Here is a 17,732-nt window from a genome sequence, read left to right as displayed (position 1 = left end):
AATTAATCTTGTAAAAGCTAATTAAACCTCATCCATTCAAGTCTATTACAACCGCAGTTAAAAATAAGAGTTTAAAAATTTCTCTTTAAGAATACTTGATGGTATTTTGGCTGTAGGTACGTTTCTTGGCCCGGTTCTAATTGTGGGCAGGTGACCTGCTCGTATGCCCGGAATAGATGCTGATGCATTGGCTATACAATGATCCGCTGTTCGTCGTGTCACGGTTATTTGGGAAGCTTAAACTGTGTCAGTTTAACTTCAATGCCATCGTTTTGTGATTTATAGGCAAAGGATTATAAAGTACAAATATTGCTTAAAGTTTATTAAAAAAAAAAAAAACTTTATTATAATTGATTATATTTTTACGAAGTTGAAGAGAAAAAGTTCAAATTAATCATAATAAACAGAGCAACTATCTCATAGCTGCTTCTGACAATAATTTGTTTGTGACATCGAAAATTAATAAGTACCAATAAAGCTACAGAACTGCAGAAAAAAACTAAAACAAAATGTTCCTATTTCTAAAAAATATCTGTAATATTCTTTGTTTTCAAAATAACTTTATTATTGAAATATGTTCTCTTTGACAATTAGCAAAACTTAATTTCGTGTACGTATGCACAATTGCACATATGTTTTTTCATTGGAGATATTGCTACGTCCCTCACAGGAACGTTTTTATCAGGTATTCCTAGAATCGAACGCTATATTGCCTTTATGCAGGTCCAAAAGGAATATTGGTCAAAAACTCAAAGTTTTCATTTAGACCAGACCTTTGAAGGTTGTGTAAAGAAAAAAAAACTTTTTTTTTAATAAAGGCAGATATGCTTTCTCATATCCTGCACGCAATACATGGCATACATGCATGGCTACCTGAAGTTTCGAATGTACATACACGAATGTGGATGATTTTTACTCTTTCGGACTAAAACTTCTGATGCCTGTCCATCAAAATATCTTAGATTAGTTTTCCGTTTCCGAAAAATTGATGATTAAAAGGTAGACATATTGCACTGAAAATAATAAAAGTAGAATTATAGGTATGTAATCTGCATTGTAAATGATTTTCTAATTTAAATAAAATGTGAACAAATAGGTACCCTCAAACACTAATTTAAACTGTGATAATCTTTCAAATATTTAAAAAGTAATTACTGGTAATAAAAAAAGAAACTAATATTTTTTGAAGAAAAACACGTATAGTTCAAAGTTACAATCTCTAAAACAAAAAAGTGCATTCAAAAAGTTACCTACTTGAAATATTTTTTTCTTTGTGTCAAATTGACAAAAAGGTCCCTGAATCATGAATATTGAAAAGGTATCAATTACAACTAGTGTGATATTACAGGATAGTTGGCTTTACTTCGACCAGATGTTTTAACTTGGTTAGACGATCACACAAAGGGAGCACAAAGAAATTAGTGTCTGTTAGTAGTAGATCGACTGTAAAAACAGAAAATCCGAAAGGCGTCTGTTTTATTGAAACTTTACTGAGGAACTTAACATTGGTTTGACAACTACTCTTTTGTTTTAAGGTCTTCTCCTTTAATATATGAGTACTTACCCCCGCACTCAGTTACTAAAGTCTCTCCTTAGTGACAGATTCTCATAGAAATTCTGGACTAAGGGACGACTTAAGCGACCATTAAATGTCTCTGGGTGTGTTCATACTACGATATTTAAATAAGATAATAATTAGACTAATTTTGTAACTTATTTCAAAAAGATAGGTTAGTTACGTTTCAAAGCTCTGTTTGCATCGATAAGAACCTTACTAATGAACGCTGAGAACTTTTTACATTAATTGAAATTAAAATGAAACTAGAGTTTTGTATACACAGCTACAGCCGATACAAGTTTTCAAAATAACCCCAAAAAAGCTTAAATGATGACATTCTTGCATAACTTATTAAAATCAGGAATTTCTGATAGGATTGTACCTATTATTATTTTGTATTGTTACTTTTAAAACCAAAGGTGTCATATTTCTTTTGTAAAATTGATTCGTGTAACAAACTAGCTTCACTGGTTGGTTTGATTTTTCTCTGAAATATCTTGCACTGTAAGGTTTCTATTGTAAATGCTTTTTAAAAAGAGTTTCTTGCGGGTTGTTCCCCGTAAAACCCTACTCCCTGGAACCTTGCACTTGGTTGAACTTCAATAACAGCTTATAGAGAACGATTTTCATTGAAAAAAAAAAGTTACTATAAAACCCTATGGAAGTTTTTTTTCTTGCTGAAATTCTAAGAGCGTTTGGAAAAATACAAAGCTTGTATTATTTGCTAGTTTGTATTATAATATAGGTACGTAGTTAATTAGTTTCTAACCATCATGATCAATCGTAACTACCGACCGCCGATTTGTAACTAAAAATCTATTTAATTAATTGATGCGATGCTAATAATAATTTAAAATATGAAAATTGTTTAAGAAAAAATAAATGAGAATAATAATTGTGCTTTCTGTATTATCTTCTACATATTATCTCTAAAATCCATGTGTCAAATGCCTGAATGGAGATAGTAATTGACTTTGGAGATAGATCTAGGGTAGTTCTACATATGTATATTTTTATTTGATTTATTTCTGAATGATTAAGATTATTTTCGAGACGAAATAGTAATATAATGTGGGACGAAAAGCTCGCAACAAATATTTTCAGATTTCTTCCAACTTATCTATTAAGGTTAAAGAAAGATAGTTTCTATTTAAGGTGTAAACAAGTTTTTTTATGCAAATTGAATCAGTGAATATACATAACATCTAATGGCTACATTGTTATGTAAAAAACGAGTGCATTTCATCCCTAATTTTGACTAAACGACCCTCTTTAGATCTACGGAAGATTAACCGCGGATGTAGCAAATGATATTAGCATGACACTGGAACGCCATTTTATATACAATTTGTATATAAACTTCTTAGGACAGATTCTTAGGATCAAGTATATAATTTACCTCTATCTCTTGAAATCGCAGAAATACTTTTACTTTCAATAATGCGTCGTCTAAACTTGCCTAATTTACAAAACTGTATTACTTATCAATAAAACAATTTATTGTTAATTTATTCATATTGTTTATTTGCTTTTCTTAAGTTTTGAAGAACGAACAACCGTAGACCCTGTTTGGCACAGCAACATCACGATTTAATGCTAATAAAGATTAGATACCAAATAAAACAAAAAGTCATGCAGATGGAAAATTAAGACATGAATTGGAGGCAAAAATTTTACATACATGTAGTTTCATACATCATATCAATGCTTCGACTCGGCTTTTGTTTCCATACCGCTAGAACACGACTTAATGCACGCTTAATCGGAATGAAAATAGACAATGCGATAAAATATGGAAGGTTCGGCCTGCTTTGTGACCGAATGAAGTGTTTTAGCTAAAGATAGTCAAAAAATATTGGTATGTAAGTTAATTTTTGGTGTTATGTGTGTGTTTTTTACGAACACTTACGAATTCATGTAATACAATACATATATGAAAGTCTTACAACCTAAATAAAAGTCAACGTTACCTAAATAAAATCTGTTTGAGTTATTCGAAATAATTCGAATATTGATCATGGTCATATTTGCTTCTACTGGATAGCGGAACCACAAATATTTCGGATGTGGGATCACCTATGTCCGTGTGTGACGCATTTATCCTAATTAATATTTAATAATAAGTGGAGTTAGAACTTCAACAATAGTATGTTGTGACTTTTCCACTGTCAAATCACTGAACCAATTGAGATAAAAAAAAGATGTAGGAATAGGGGAAATAACTAGTAGAAGACACCAATAAACTCCTATATGAACAGTCTACTTTCTATCAAGGTGACCGAAGTAGACCCCTCGGGACGCGAACGGAACCGCGGGATACGGCTGTTGTAATACGTAACATCAATCCATTCAATCAGTACGAAGGTAATGTTATTAACCGTCACGCAACTTTCACAATATAATAATAGTGATGTGACATCTGACCATAACTCGACACAGCGGATCCCTCACAATGCGTTCATAATAGGATTAAGTTTATCCCATGTTTTGCATATTTCATCAATCGCCATTGTGCCCTCTAACGATGTACAAATGTGATGTGTCTCTTTACTAAGACCCGTGTTTGAAGGCGTTCTTTATAATTCAGTTCGTAACATAATGAACGTTTGTTCGAAGGTCAGTAACCTGCATGGAGTGAGAGTTCGAGAGTTTTTGTGCATGCATGTGCTTGACGAACAAACCGACTATTTTACAAAACATCTGAAAACTTACAAAGAGAGTGAAGTATCAAAGCAGCTCAATTAGTAGACTTATTGTTTTTAGTGATAATTATGTAGCCGTTTTTCAGAATGCTCGTAAGATACGTAAATTTGTGTATTATTTCTGAGGCTTTTAAACAGCAATTATATTAGGCACTGAAATAAATTGCAATAACATTGTCAAATTGTAAAGCAGACGTTATACTTCGGCCGTTCAGAGAATGCGTTCCTGACACCTATCAGTTAGTCACGACTAGTGATGGGCACAACTTAACACTGAGTTCGTTACCGTTCCTTCAAAATGAACCGCCGCATTATTTTAAGATTATTTTCGTTTTAAATTGGCGGAATCATTTGTTTTATATTTTAGTTATTTAAGTGGAAACCAAAAAAAGGTAATATTCATATAATAAAATTGTTTTATTTATTCTTTGTTACAAGTACATTGAATTGAATGTGCGAACAGAATATTAATCAGACTCCGATTTGCTTGAGGAGGTGGTGTCTTCATCATCATCTTCGCCTACATGTATAATTATATTATTATCAATAACAGAATCAATCCTGATATCTCGGTCTAACAAAAGCCGGGTAATCAAATAAAAACAGATCGAAAACACTTGAAAAACGTGGTCTATGCGCACGAAACGACAACGGACGACTGTTTTAGCGTCACAAAATGGCGGCCCATAACGCCATTTGGGGTTACCATTTTTAATCTAAGTATAAAAATGCGGTTTGGTCATAGTTTTATTTTTATATTTCATAAACGTTATAATTAAGTCTTATAGTCCATTATTTTCCAATTCTTAAAAAGAAAATCAAAACGTATTATTTTATATTATAACTGTATAAGAACAGATTACGATACTTGCCTGTTATTTTTAGCACAGCACTACAAAATATAAACCGCTGACATAACCTTGTAATAGCGCAGTATAGATTTAGAAAAATATTGTTTACCAAGTTATTTGACACTCAGTTTGGCACAAAATTATAACATTCATTGATTATTGATATAATAATGTTGTTTTAATGCTCCTCAATTGTTAAAACGGTAAACAACCAGCAAAAATATTTTTATCGTAACTGCAACGCCATTGCAAAGTTACGTCGTCAGTTCAATCGCGACGTGTCAGGAACGCATTCTCTGAATGGCCGAACTATAATTGAATGCTTTGTCATTGACCGAAGACGGACTATCGAAAGCCGACGATATTAATTAGTGTGCAAGCTTATAATACCTATAATTAGGTCGATAATTACTGTATGAAGCTGCAAGATACTGCAGGTGTTATAGTGTTGATATATTCAAAATAAACTTAGTAAATTAAGCATAATACAGCGTATCTCAATTTTGAAGTATAAAAGCTCAATAAAACTATATTAATAAATTATAATAAACAATTCTAGTATAGAAGGCAAAAGTAACAAACACTATTTGATACCTGACATTAAAGTACTTGCATACTAGGCATATCTTACTTCTTGATTGAAAACCAAAGTTAACAAATATTAATGTGTACAAAGCTTAAATACAAAGCTCAAAGCGTCACTGGTGTCACATGTAACAGTGTAAACAACCTCTTATGTCAAATACATTGCTCGCTACATACTAATGTTACGATGACACTCGCAAAATTGCACGTAAATCAAAGCGAGATATAAATTTGTCGTATTGACGTACAATGGACGACAAACAACCGAGAACGCACGTGAGAATACGCAAAACGAGCTTCGAATAAAAACTAGTAAATAGACGTCATGCGTGCATGCTTGCATACATACATTTTTATTGTCAACGTATCGAGTTTTCTTTACAACTACATCTTATAGGAGTTTACACGTATTTTTACTATTCTTGCATCAATATTTGGGATATCATGAATCAAAATGATATGAAAATCATTTTGACTACATAAACAACTAATTAAATCATTAAAATAGCACGTGTATTTGGAAAGTGTAAACTGAAAATGCATTGACGTTGATACAAATAATGATTTACACTGAAAAGCCAAACGGGTTATGTCAAATATATACAAAGTTTAAGCGACCAATGAATAAATATTATTTGAGTAAAATCATTACTCAACTATTACTATAAAATATTATAATATTCTGTCGTGTTAGTTGAATTAATGAATCACGGTCTTCCAAAAAATATTTTCGTAATAATAGGTAGGGGCAAAGAAGTGGCCCGCTCACGAATCACCCACGGGGACAATTTTGTAATAAGGGCTACCCCGTGCCTGGTGCAGACTACCGACTACTTACTACAGTTTAATTTATTTGCCGGTTCACCCTGTTTGGGACCTATTACGTTAATGCCGTGAATATAAAACAAATGGATGCGGTATTCTGCGAACTGTTCAATGTAAAAGTTCTCTAATAAGTCTAGCGTCATTTATAAGTGTTGTGTGCAAGAAAAAATATTTCACATGCATGCCAGAGTTAATGCGGTTATGCTGTGATGATACTCGGGTATGAACATTCTTGTGTGGATTCCTTGTGCAAGTATAAAAAGTCCAATTGTTACGTAATTAGCAGCTTTGCCGCGTCCACGATATTTTTATAATTTTTTCACATCCGCGAATCTGTCTCGCGTTCGTGCTTTATAAATAAATGCTGACTTAACCTTGATACTTATGCTGTGGTATTTGCTTAACCAGTCTAATAAAATAAAAGAGACTAGCATTTCTTTGGCTTATCTATTGATTTTGTTTAAAATTCCTTTTCAACGAGTAAGCTCTCTATATATAAAGGATAATAACGTGCCGATGGAATAAATACGTCCATCACCGTAGTTATATTTTGGTTGTGGGGTTAACTTGCGTTTATGTTTAACACACGTTTAAGGGTTACTAAACTGTGTTTTAGTATACACATGTACCTGCCAACATTGTAATTTTCGCAATTCAATAGAGTATAGGTATATTTACATCTTCTTCTGAATAAATTAATTTACCATAAAGACTTCTTACTTGAATGTAATTTTTATGAAAGTTGTTTAAAAATGGGTGGCCCAAAGAAACCACAGCGACCAATCAGAACCCTTTACACTTAAATTATAGGTGTGGGTACTTATTGCCTATTCTAGTTCACCTACAAAGAGCTGCCTATAATTCAGAAAGTGTTGACCAACTTTAAGTAAGCATGGCTTCCGATGCAGCTTATCGCGTCCTAAACCAAGTTCTAGTATAAGTATCTGTCTTTCGCATTCCAGATTTAACCGGTTTATGTGGCTACGAAGATAGATTGAGATCTGTAGAGAATGGGACAACAACGATTTTGTACACATGAATAAAAAATATCTTTTGTCTAATACCAAACATCTACCCAACAACATTAAGGAGATACCTTGGTCTTATCATTAAATCTTTTATATTCAATCTTAAACTTTTCTTATATCACATCCATTGGAAATACATTATATATATTGCATTTACTATGGTGAATTCTTACTAAGAATACCGTGATCGAGCCAAAGCTGTCAAGCGTAGGAACTCAATGAACGGAGTATACGTAATTTTGTGTATGTTTTGTGTGCCTACCGTAGCTCTGTTGCGGTCTCCAAGCCGGACCAAACGCCCTTTGTCCATTGCCAGCGCAATTCAGTTTGACCCTTTAATATCTACCGTTCACGTCGGAGGCGAAACTCTGTTTATAAAACTAAGTGTACACAGAGGTTAGGCACTGTCTCTAGTCTTATATACCGCCTTAACTTTTGTGTCCCCAAACATTTATAAAATCTTGTGAGAGGTTACATGCCTGCCAAATAAATGGAGGTATACGTCTAAATTGATGAACGTAAAAGCTATAAAATCGAAAGAATACGTAGTTAAGTAGCAGTTGTTCAAGTAATTACTTACCTACCTTTGTGTCGGCAAAGCACATAAACACAAGCTTTGTAGTCGAGAATGTCAATTTTAGTAATTGTGCAACATTAAGTTATCTTGTAAGAGTGATGCGCTGTTGACTCGACGACGGGATGCCCCTTACGGTAGAAAGCTTTTAATAAAATATTATTACCCTCATATGAACGCCGAGAAAACCTTATTTGAGGTTTTCGCGAAAGCGTAGCTACGATGAAAGTGAATGGATCGCAAATGTTTTTTTGGATACAAATCTTTAATGCTAGACAATTCGTGAGTTCGATGTACTTAAATAAGACTAGCTATTTTGCTGTCCGCCCTGTAGAATGGCATTTATTTGAGTACATATTTACAAGTTACTAAAATAATAGTTGCTACGTAGATTTACTAAGCGATAGGTTTTATGATGACAGAAGTTTAATTACTGTTGGTTTGCCAGTAGTGCTGGCAATTACAATGTTTTATTTTGCGATTTTACCTGTAACTTTTCATTAATAAATATACAGTCTAATACTATTTTCGTCATTAGATAGTACCTAAGTACTACAATAAATAAATCGATGATTTGACAACTAAGTACTGGATCAGCAATTGGCATTGCTTACAAGAAGTTGCTCTTACTTCTAACTATTTACCACATAAATCTGTTTCAAACATTAACACTAATTATATTGGCATTCGTTTTAACTATTACACGTTCAAGCTACGGTTCATAAATCTTTAGATTTAATGTGAATGCATACCTGACCAACCCGACCGGCCTAAATTGCGAAGCAATGGCGTCATTATTATAATGCTCCTGTACAAACTGTTAGATATCATTCATATAATTAAACAGTTTGTTTATTTATTAGATTAGCTGGTCCTTGTGGTTTTACCGGAATCCCAATAGAACTACCTTCTGCATCCAAAAAAGTGGCCTGCGTACTTTTTTGCTGCTCAGAATATCTGAGTACCAATTTTGATTTTGGGAAGAATTTGTGATTAAGCTTAAATGCTACACTTAATTGTTATCTGAATTGTAGTAATAGGAGCTGTGTTTGACAACAAGCATAACTATCTATTACTACTAGTACCTACTATGATTAAAAAACAGCAAAATAATGAACCTCCTATTGAATCTATCTCTACCTATTCTCAAAATATTGACATTCAAGTCGACGATCACTTAGTAGTCGCTTTGATATCGCCATAAATTCTACCATGCCTAACATTCTTATTGCCTAAAACGCCATCTTTGTCCATTTTACAACCTAATACTTGAATACGGACAGCTAAAATATTCAAATGACGCGTCTGTTGTTCTGAGTTTCAAGTGTCTGCGAAAAAAAAGCTTTTAACTTGATTTTGAAGCAAGAAGCGCGTTTCGAGACTATTAAACACATCCACGTGGTCGTGATACATAATGCCCTCAAAGTTTGCGATTTTCACAGGCGTACGCGCAAACTCTCAATCCGTAACACTGCGGCGGGTACCCGCCTATTTATGCAGCTTTAAGTATATCACGTAGTAGGCCCCGGCGAACAACGGCGGAATTTTAAATACCCATAGGTGTTACTGACAATGTTTATACTAAAAAAGATGTAGAAAATTTGCCGGGAGTACGCTTCTCTTTTCTTTTTATTGTCGGTTTATGCTAACTAGAGTTGTATCGTTTGCGCACTTCATGAAGTCAAGTTCAGTAGGTATGTTGTGTTCGTTATGCAATGTGAACGTTTTGCTTTAGTGAGGTTCGGTATTGTGCTATTTATATGTTTATAGTTAGAAATACTAATCGTGCTCTCGCTGTGGCGGCATATCGGGCTGACAAAGTGTAGATTCATAATATGACATGTCATCGACACGCAAGAAGAAGAATACTAATCCAATATGATGACTGCCTACATACCTACATAATCGTTACTTTAATTATTTCTAATCTCTCTATTTATTTTGTAAGTTTAGTACCACTGGAACTATCTCTTTGCATACTAATTAGTATTTCCATTGCATAAATTCGTCAGTTCTGTATGTACCGAATTGAAGGCATAGCAGCAAATTCTTGTTCAAATACTCAAAATACGTAAGAACAGATAGACGTCAATTTGTCTTGCTAAAGTCTGTCGTAGAAATGGTGGGCAAATGCTCGTATATGCAACGGAAGGCTTGCATCGCTTCGAAAGGTAAACTTCGTAAAAGTTAAACTGATCAACGCAGTCGGATTCCCGCAGCCTTCCATCACCCTCCATTAAATGTACACTAGCGCCATCTCACAATCGGAACGGAACTAATCATAGTTCTAGGTGGCGCTTTTCGGCAATAATTTAACTCCTTTACGGTGTTTATTTTGAATTTGGTTGTTGATTAATTAGTATCATATTGGAATCAAATGAGTTTATGATTAGATAGGTTTTCGACGCCTACTATATAATGTAGAGCAGCAACACGACGCTGCATTTTAAGGTTATTCAGTGGTTCCTGCGTGTGCTGCTAGATGGCGCTGATATAAATTATGGAACAACATGCTCATGGTATACCTTTGTTTGTCAACAGGAACGTGTGGAGCCGACGATTTCCATTGTAGAAGCGGACACTGTATCGAATCTAGCCGCCGATGTAACAACGTCTACGACTGTCCGGATCAGGATGACGAGCTCGGTTGCGGTAAGATATCTTACACAATATAATAATTTTTGGTTTTTTATTTTTCAATCCTATACCAATTTCTTGAAAAAAAAAGAAATAACTTGAAAGTACAACTCATTACTTATTACAACAGATTGCCGACCGGACGAATTCCGATGCGAGAGTGACGGGCTCTGCATTGAAGAACGCAAGCGATGCGACAACGAACAACATTGCTCGGACGGCTCCGATGAATTGGACTGTGGTAAGTAGGATGCCTACAGACACCAAACCTGCATATCCTTACCAATGAGAGACTACGAGCAGTACCAAAAGAATGCCGCATGCCAGGTGCATGGTTTAATCTTCAGAACATTTATATTCTTATAAAGCCTCATTTTGAAGATCTAAACTGACTAGAACTTACTCACTTTTTGAACAACAAATACCTATCATTTCTCTAATATTTCCAAATTATCCTTATACCAGTTAACTCGTAATGTCTCGTTGCAATAAAACAAACAGGATAAATATCTAATGCCGAATATTTCGCATGCTGCTTTTCTGGATTATTTAATTTTGTACGGTAAGTCTCAAAGATGATATGGTGGGCTGGACACCATGTGTGTAGGGACACAGGTCAGTTCAGGTGCCGTGACGGTACCTGCATATCGATGCTACTCCGATGCGACGGATTCAAAGACTGTAAAAAAGATGGCAGCGATGAAATTGAATGTCGTAAGTATTGGCTTGGATGCGACTAACCGAGACATGCGATTTTGTTTATGTACTGAGTACTATAGCGTTGGATCAGTTAATATAAATTATATAGCTACCTATTACGTTGTATAATTGTTACTTAATTATGTCAATGAAAAAAAAGAGGAAAATAAAAGATCGATTTTTTTGTTTCTCTTATTCTCTAACTAGTCATTCATGGGATAGGGAAAGGATCCAAAGCCATGAAATCTGGATCAATATCTTAAAAGTTCTTTGAATGTAGGTTTATAATTACTTACTCTACCAAAAATGGACATAAACAAAATCACATACAAAATGATGCGGATACTAATTTCTAACCAATAACCCCGTGTACAATAAAACATATAATTCTAAAAGCATGCAGACCAGACCAATGGCAATGCGATCATGGGACGTGCATCAAAAGGAGTAAGCGTTGTGACGGACGGGTCGATTGCCCCACTGATAGGTCGGACGAAAGGAGCTGCATCGGTAAGACAAACCAATACCCATGACAAGATAAAACAAGACACCATAGACCATCCCAAATAGATTTCAACAGCATCATAGTATTTCAAGTGCAAAGTAAAGCCCATAAATTATTACTATCACTGAAACTATATCTTAATGCATGATAGTTTCAACATTGACAGCTAACATAATCTCCACTCATCCACTAATAACCAGTTTACATGAATAGCTTTGCATGTATTTCCAGCCACTGGCTACTTTAAATGCAGAAGTGGCAAGATCATACACGAGTCTCTTAGATGCAATCGTCACTATGATTGTGCGCATGGCGATTATTCCGACGAACAAAATTGTCGTAAGTTGATTTTATCGTAGAGGGTTCTTGCTACTTACAGCTTACCTACTGTCTTTTTTTCCGTTCAATTTCATTTGTCTCGACTATCTCCACCATCCCTCTCTATCCAACGAATCTCCATGGTGATTGGTTTTATCATTTCTGTTTCCTACATTTCAATTTTGTTTCTTTTTTCCATTCTTTCTTTTTCCAAATTGCTGGTGATTTGTCAGCTCTCTAAACAAATGATTTGAACGCAGTATATTTCTTTTACCGACCAGCATGTGGTGCGAGCGACTTCAAATGTGATAATGGACACTGCATACCTGCATCCAAACATTGCGACCGAACGCATGATTGTCAGGACGGTTCAGACGAACGCGATTGCTCTTATGGTTTGAATTTTTCCAAATTTTATGAAGACGATTTTTTAAATTTTCTCGTTACCGAAAAAATACCCATTTTAGGTGACGGTGATACCCTTTTAAGCATGTTTATTCCATACTAATATAAAGTCAGTTGCTTATTTAAATGCACAGCTTAGAAGCTGCACTTTATTAGATTAATTCATAACGTAATTTGCAATATAAACTCGACGCAATCCTTCAATTATATCAATGTGTTAAACTTGTACTGCTTTTGAAAATCAAAATTGATAGAATTGAAAATTTCATGCAGTAAAATTTAACTTGATTAGAATGACAGCTTCCAAACGAACATAATTTGTACTGATAATATTGATCAAATTCATATTTCGTATATTCATAGTTATCGTACTTGATGTGCCTATTTGTATTCCAATTTCAACCACATATTCAGCAGCTTCTTTACAATTCTAATCAAGTTAAAAACAGGGTATAGGATTTGCGTCGAGAGTATAAAACTTGAAAGATTTAAGACATTTTAATATTGCTTTTGTAGGTATTAATATTAATTTTGATGACACTAGAAAGGGTGTTATTGATCCCAATAACTTCCCTTCCTAGTGTATTTATGTGGTTATGGCGCATTACACGGCAGGCACAGTTTGCATGGCTTATGAATATGAATGCACGAGTGGAAAGTGCGTGCAAGCCGATGCCAGATGCAACGGGACGCTGGACTGCGACGATGGCAGCGACGAGGCCAACTGCTCTTGCAAAAGGGACCAATACCCGTGTCGGGACGGTTCTTGTATAAATATATCCTATCTTTGTAACGGTAGAGACGATTGCAGTCAAGGCGAAGACGAATACAATTGTGGTAAGTAGTGCTTACCAAATGCTTTTGTATATTATTTGATCACCGTTTGAAATCATTGGGCATGAATCGTTTAAACAATGATGTCAAAAGTAGCTGAGTGCCTATACATATTTACATTCGTTAAGTGATAAAATGTGTTAAACGATTAATGACCAATAATTAGAACGTTTTCGTTTTTTTTTTTTAAGAATCATCATGTTTATGTAAATATTTAGGCGTTCGTGGCACTGATTATTGGGAATGCGACGATGGTCAATATGTAAGTGTACGAAGACGATGCGATGGTCGGTACGACTGTCGTGATTATTCGGATGAGAAATATTGTCAAACATCGTATATGATAAAAGGTCCACATTTTAACTTATAGTAGCATGCGCATGCAATATCGCATGAAGTCTTTTCTTCTTTTGTCTTATGCCCATTTTCACCAACAATCTCTTAATCTAAGTGCCACTTAGAATAAGGGCTCTCCCAATTTTGACATAAATAACTATGTATAAGGGATACCTAAACTTTGGTGAAAACGAAATTCTTATTAAGTGTTCCGTAAATGCTCTTAGGGGATCCCTTAATTTAGGTATTTGTTGGTGAAAATGGGCATTAGCATACTAGCATCGTATTTCTAAATGTCCTTGTTCTTGTAGTCAGAAGCAATCAGCTCAAATGTTTCTTTTTGTTTTGTGTTTTCAGCAATACTCTAATTTATGTACTTGAAATTGCCGACAATTTCTTCTGAGTGGTAACATCAGTAGACATTCGCAATTTGTTAACCACACTGGGGGGACGTGAGTGAGAAGTTTGAACAAAGATACTAAGAACAGGGATGATTTCAGGTGCACCCTGTCCATCGGACCGTATAGCTTGCAGTGCAGGCTCTCGACTGGTGTGTGCGGAGAAATGTAACGATGTCCGCGAATGTGACAGCGGAGAAGATGAGGAAGACTGCGAAGGTACATTAAGTCCTGATACTGTTGTTTGTAAATCACTTGGAGGTTCTACTGATAAACAAAGAATATTTAAATAAAACTTTAATAATTTTATATAATTCGGTGAAGAGTAAAGTTTTATAGAGTTTTTTGTAAGACTGAAATTAGATGCACTATATCGTAGAACCTCTGAACGTTGTCACTATACTTCGTACTCTTTGTACTTGTGTCAATAGATTAACTAAATCTTACGGCACGAATACAAAAAAGATTATCAAAATTTAAAACGGTATATAACGTAGCCCTACCTCATTTTATAGAATTAACTATTAAGATCTACATATCTGTAACACTGTAATTTATCTAGTTGTTAATAGCATAATTAATTAATTTAATATTTTAAGGCTGGCTTGCATTGTGTTGGGAACGAACCACAATATCTGAAACAATGAATACGAAAATTTCACAAACATCCAAATAAAATAAATTGTATTTCGATCCCACAGAATTTAAAAGCTATATTATTACATTTAATAAGTTAAGCACTTAATCTAATTGCGACTATTTATGCGATTTCCATAAGTGCCTTGGCAAATTGCTTTGCGTCAACAAACTTGCGAATATTATTTGTTGTACTGTGCTTTTACTTGTTGCTATTTAAGTTTAATGTATTTATATATATATTGTATTGTTTTTAAAGCGTGTGCCCACTCATGCGACGGTGGCTGTTTAATGGCCACTCAGATTTGCGACGGACGGCCCGACTGTCGCGACGGATCGGATGAGTTCGACTGCTACCACTGTGACCGACCTGGTGACTTCAGGTAACTGGCAAGACATGATCATTTATTTGCCTGCAAAACATTTATTTCTGCCAATTTATCATGTTCCTCTTCTATGCGAAAGGCGATGTCAATGCTCTTAGCGACAGATGCGTTATGCGAATGGTGTGTCTTGCGATCTTTTCTGGCCTTCAGGTTGTTGTAAACTAATGTTTTTTATTTTAGATGCGACTCCAATGAGTGCATACCGTACTCGCTGCGGTGCAATGGAATCAATGAATGTGCTGATGGCAGTGATGAGCTGAACTGCAACAAGACCATGGTCACGGACCCAGAACGTAAGTTATTTACACTACGAACTAGAAAAACTTACATGGAACATTACCTGTCCACGTCGTGAACATTTTTTATTTTGCACAGTGGCGCAGTTAGTACAAGTAACATTTAAGGGCTCACGAGTACCGTCACTATGTTACTAAACTTCCAGAATTACTTTTTCGAATTATATTTTAAGCCTATTTAAGAAAGTTATTTCTACCATGTTTTGTGTTCTAGCTTTGGCATTAGATTTGTTTTCATCAGAATGTCGTTTATATAAATTAATATATTTTTATTAGAACCATGCACACCGGACCAGTTCCAATGCGAGTCTAACCACGTCTGCATCGACCGGGCGTTCTTCTGCGACTACCACAACGACTGTGTTGATGGTTCTGACGAAGCCAACTGTGGTAAGTCTCACTCTGCATTCTATATTGAACTCTATGGACCTACAATTAGGGATTCATTTCGGTAGAAGTGATGTAAAATTCAAAAACTGAGATAGAAAATGAGACCGTCATAATACGATTACCTTTTTTAAACCCTGGTGTTCGTTGATGACTTAATAGATTAATATGAACAACATAAATGGTTTTTTGTTAAATAAATGGTGGATTACTTGGTCTACCAAAAGAACTGAGTCAATAACGAACACGAGTGGTTTCCAATCGACGGTTTACACATAATTGGCAAGCAGAGGGCACTTACACGCTTATAGATCTACAAAAGGAGCACGAACCATCTAATTCTTGCACTTGCCTAGTTAACACTCTTTTGTCACATTTTCTCTAAACTTTTAAGCCACCTTGCACTTTAATACGCTATTTGTGCCAAACAGGATTGAATAAAAAGACTAAACCTAATGCCGTGTATGGGTGCCATAATGATTTCATATTATCAGGATGGAAATCATCAATCGAAGACATAAAAGCTGCAAAATTTATCGATATAGGTCCCGTACCCTAAACAAGAGTATCTTACTTGATCGAGGTTCTCTATTATTAAAAAAACACTTAAAAAAATATTTGGTTAATCTGGTATGTCGCTGAATGAACATGAAACAGAGATATTTTAAAAATTACTTCTTGATTTCAAAAATATGGTCCCCTCATTGTTGTATACGGGTAGTGTTAGGCATAATCCTCATGGTAGCAAGTTTGATAATGAATGATGGGTGTCCAGCGTGGTACATGACGCGGGCATCGCGATCCCCCGTGTTGGCTGCCTGCCATGACTCAGAGTTTACCTGCTACGACGGCAAATGCATTCCGCATTTGAGGCGCTGTGACAATATATACGACTGCTACGATTTTTCTGACGAACAGAACTGTGTGAATACGGGTATCTGAAACATTTTAGTATTCCTGTATCTGATTGTAATATTGCTGTCGTTTTCTCCTGCATTTTCAGTTCAAGTTACAACTTTGTATAAAAAAATGTGATCTCGTTTCAAGTCGTGCTAGAATTTGAAGCAAAATATTGAGCTCATTGACGTAACTAGAAATATGTAATGAATGTAGTATAGCTACAACTGTGCGTCATATAAAATTGCAAGCACAACACACCAATACAAAAATTTCTTTGACTAAATTTTACGACAGTGCTATAATTACAATCATATATGTGGAAGTACTTCAGACAATATTTTGGAATGCAATCCGTTGTCCCCGACTGTTGATTCCTTACAGGCAAACGTCTCGAATATGTTTTGTTTTTCCTGACTGTAGCCATTACATAATACATACTTAGGTTAGAACCATTTTAGAAAATCGAATAGTTTAGGACTGATATGTTTATTTTCTGATATCACCCTTCACTGTCACCTCATTATGTAATGTTACGAAATATTTTTATTTTTGTTCGTGACCAGGGCGTTTTTATCTGGACTTGAACGAATAATAAAATGTTATTGATAAAATGTTATCTGAGGAGCAAAGAGGTTCAACTAATATCAAAAGACCCACCACGAGCAACTTCAATAATATTTCTTCTTCACTAGACTTACTTACCTACATTATTTTTGCATGTTTCTTCATCTCCTGCTTATTATCCAGTAAAACTTTTAATAAAGTGTAATGGACATTATTTTAATATAACAGTATTTAAAATAATAAAATACGTAAATAAGATTAAAAATAAAAAAGGAGCTCGTATTTTGGAACTCTTTAAATCCAAAATC

At 34.8% G+C, this 17,732-nt stretch overlaps 1 protein-coding gene across 8 annotated transcripts in view; it reads left to right on the top strand.

Moving 5' to 3' along the window:
- The window catches only part of LOC124645342 (basement membrane-specific heparan sulfate proteoglycan core protein-like), a 154,661-nt gene that overhangs the window by 99,411 nt on the left and 37,518 nt on the right, over nt 1-17,732 (top strand). For 6 of the 8 annotated variants that reach the window (XM_047185144.1, XM_047185150.1, XM_047185147.1 and 3 more), the window contains exons 10-18: nt 10,665-10,775; nt 10,891-11,001; nt 12,196-12,303; nt 12,564-12,677; nt 13,303-13,524; nt 14,358-14,474; nt 15,151-15,274; nt 15,458-15,570; nt 15,850-15,963. In XM_047185144.1, the coding sequence (XP_047041100.1) occupies nt 10,665-10,775; nt 10,891-11,001; nt 12,196-12,303; nt 12,564-12,677; nt 13,303-13,524; nt 14,358-14,474; nt 15,151-15,274; nt 15,458-15,570; nt 15,850-15,963 (1,134 nt within the window). The remainder of the gene's footprint in view (nt 1-10,664; nt 10,776-10,890; nt 11,002-12,195; nt 12,304-12,563; nt 12,678-13,302; nt 13,525-14,357; nt 14,475-15,150; nt 15,275-15,457; nt 15,571-15,849; nt 15,964-17,732) is intronic. The other 2 variants (XM_047185146.1, XM_047185148.1) reach the window with 2 other exon arrangements.

This window comes from Helicoverpa zea, chromosome 31 (genome assembly GCF_022581195.2).
Source record: "Helicoverpa zea isolate HzStark_Cry1AcR chromosome 31, ilHelZeax1.1, whole genome shotgun sequence".
NCBI lineage: Eukaryota > Metazoa > Arthropoda > Insecta > Lepidoptera > Noctuidae > Helicoverpa > Helicoverpa zea.
The sequence above is the reverse complement of the archived record's forward strand: the minus strand, read 5'-3'. Positions and strand labels throughout refer to the sequence as shown.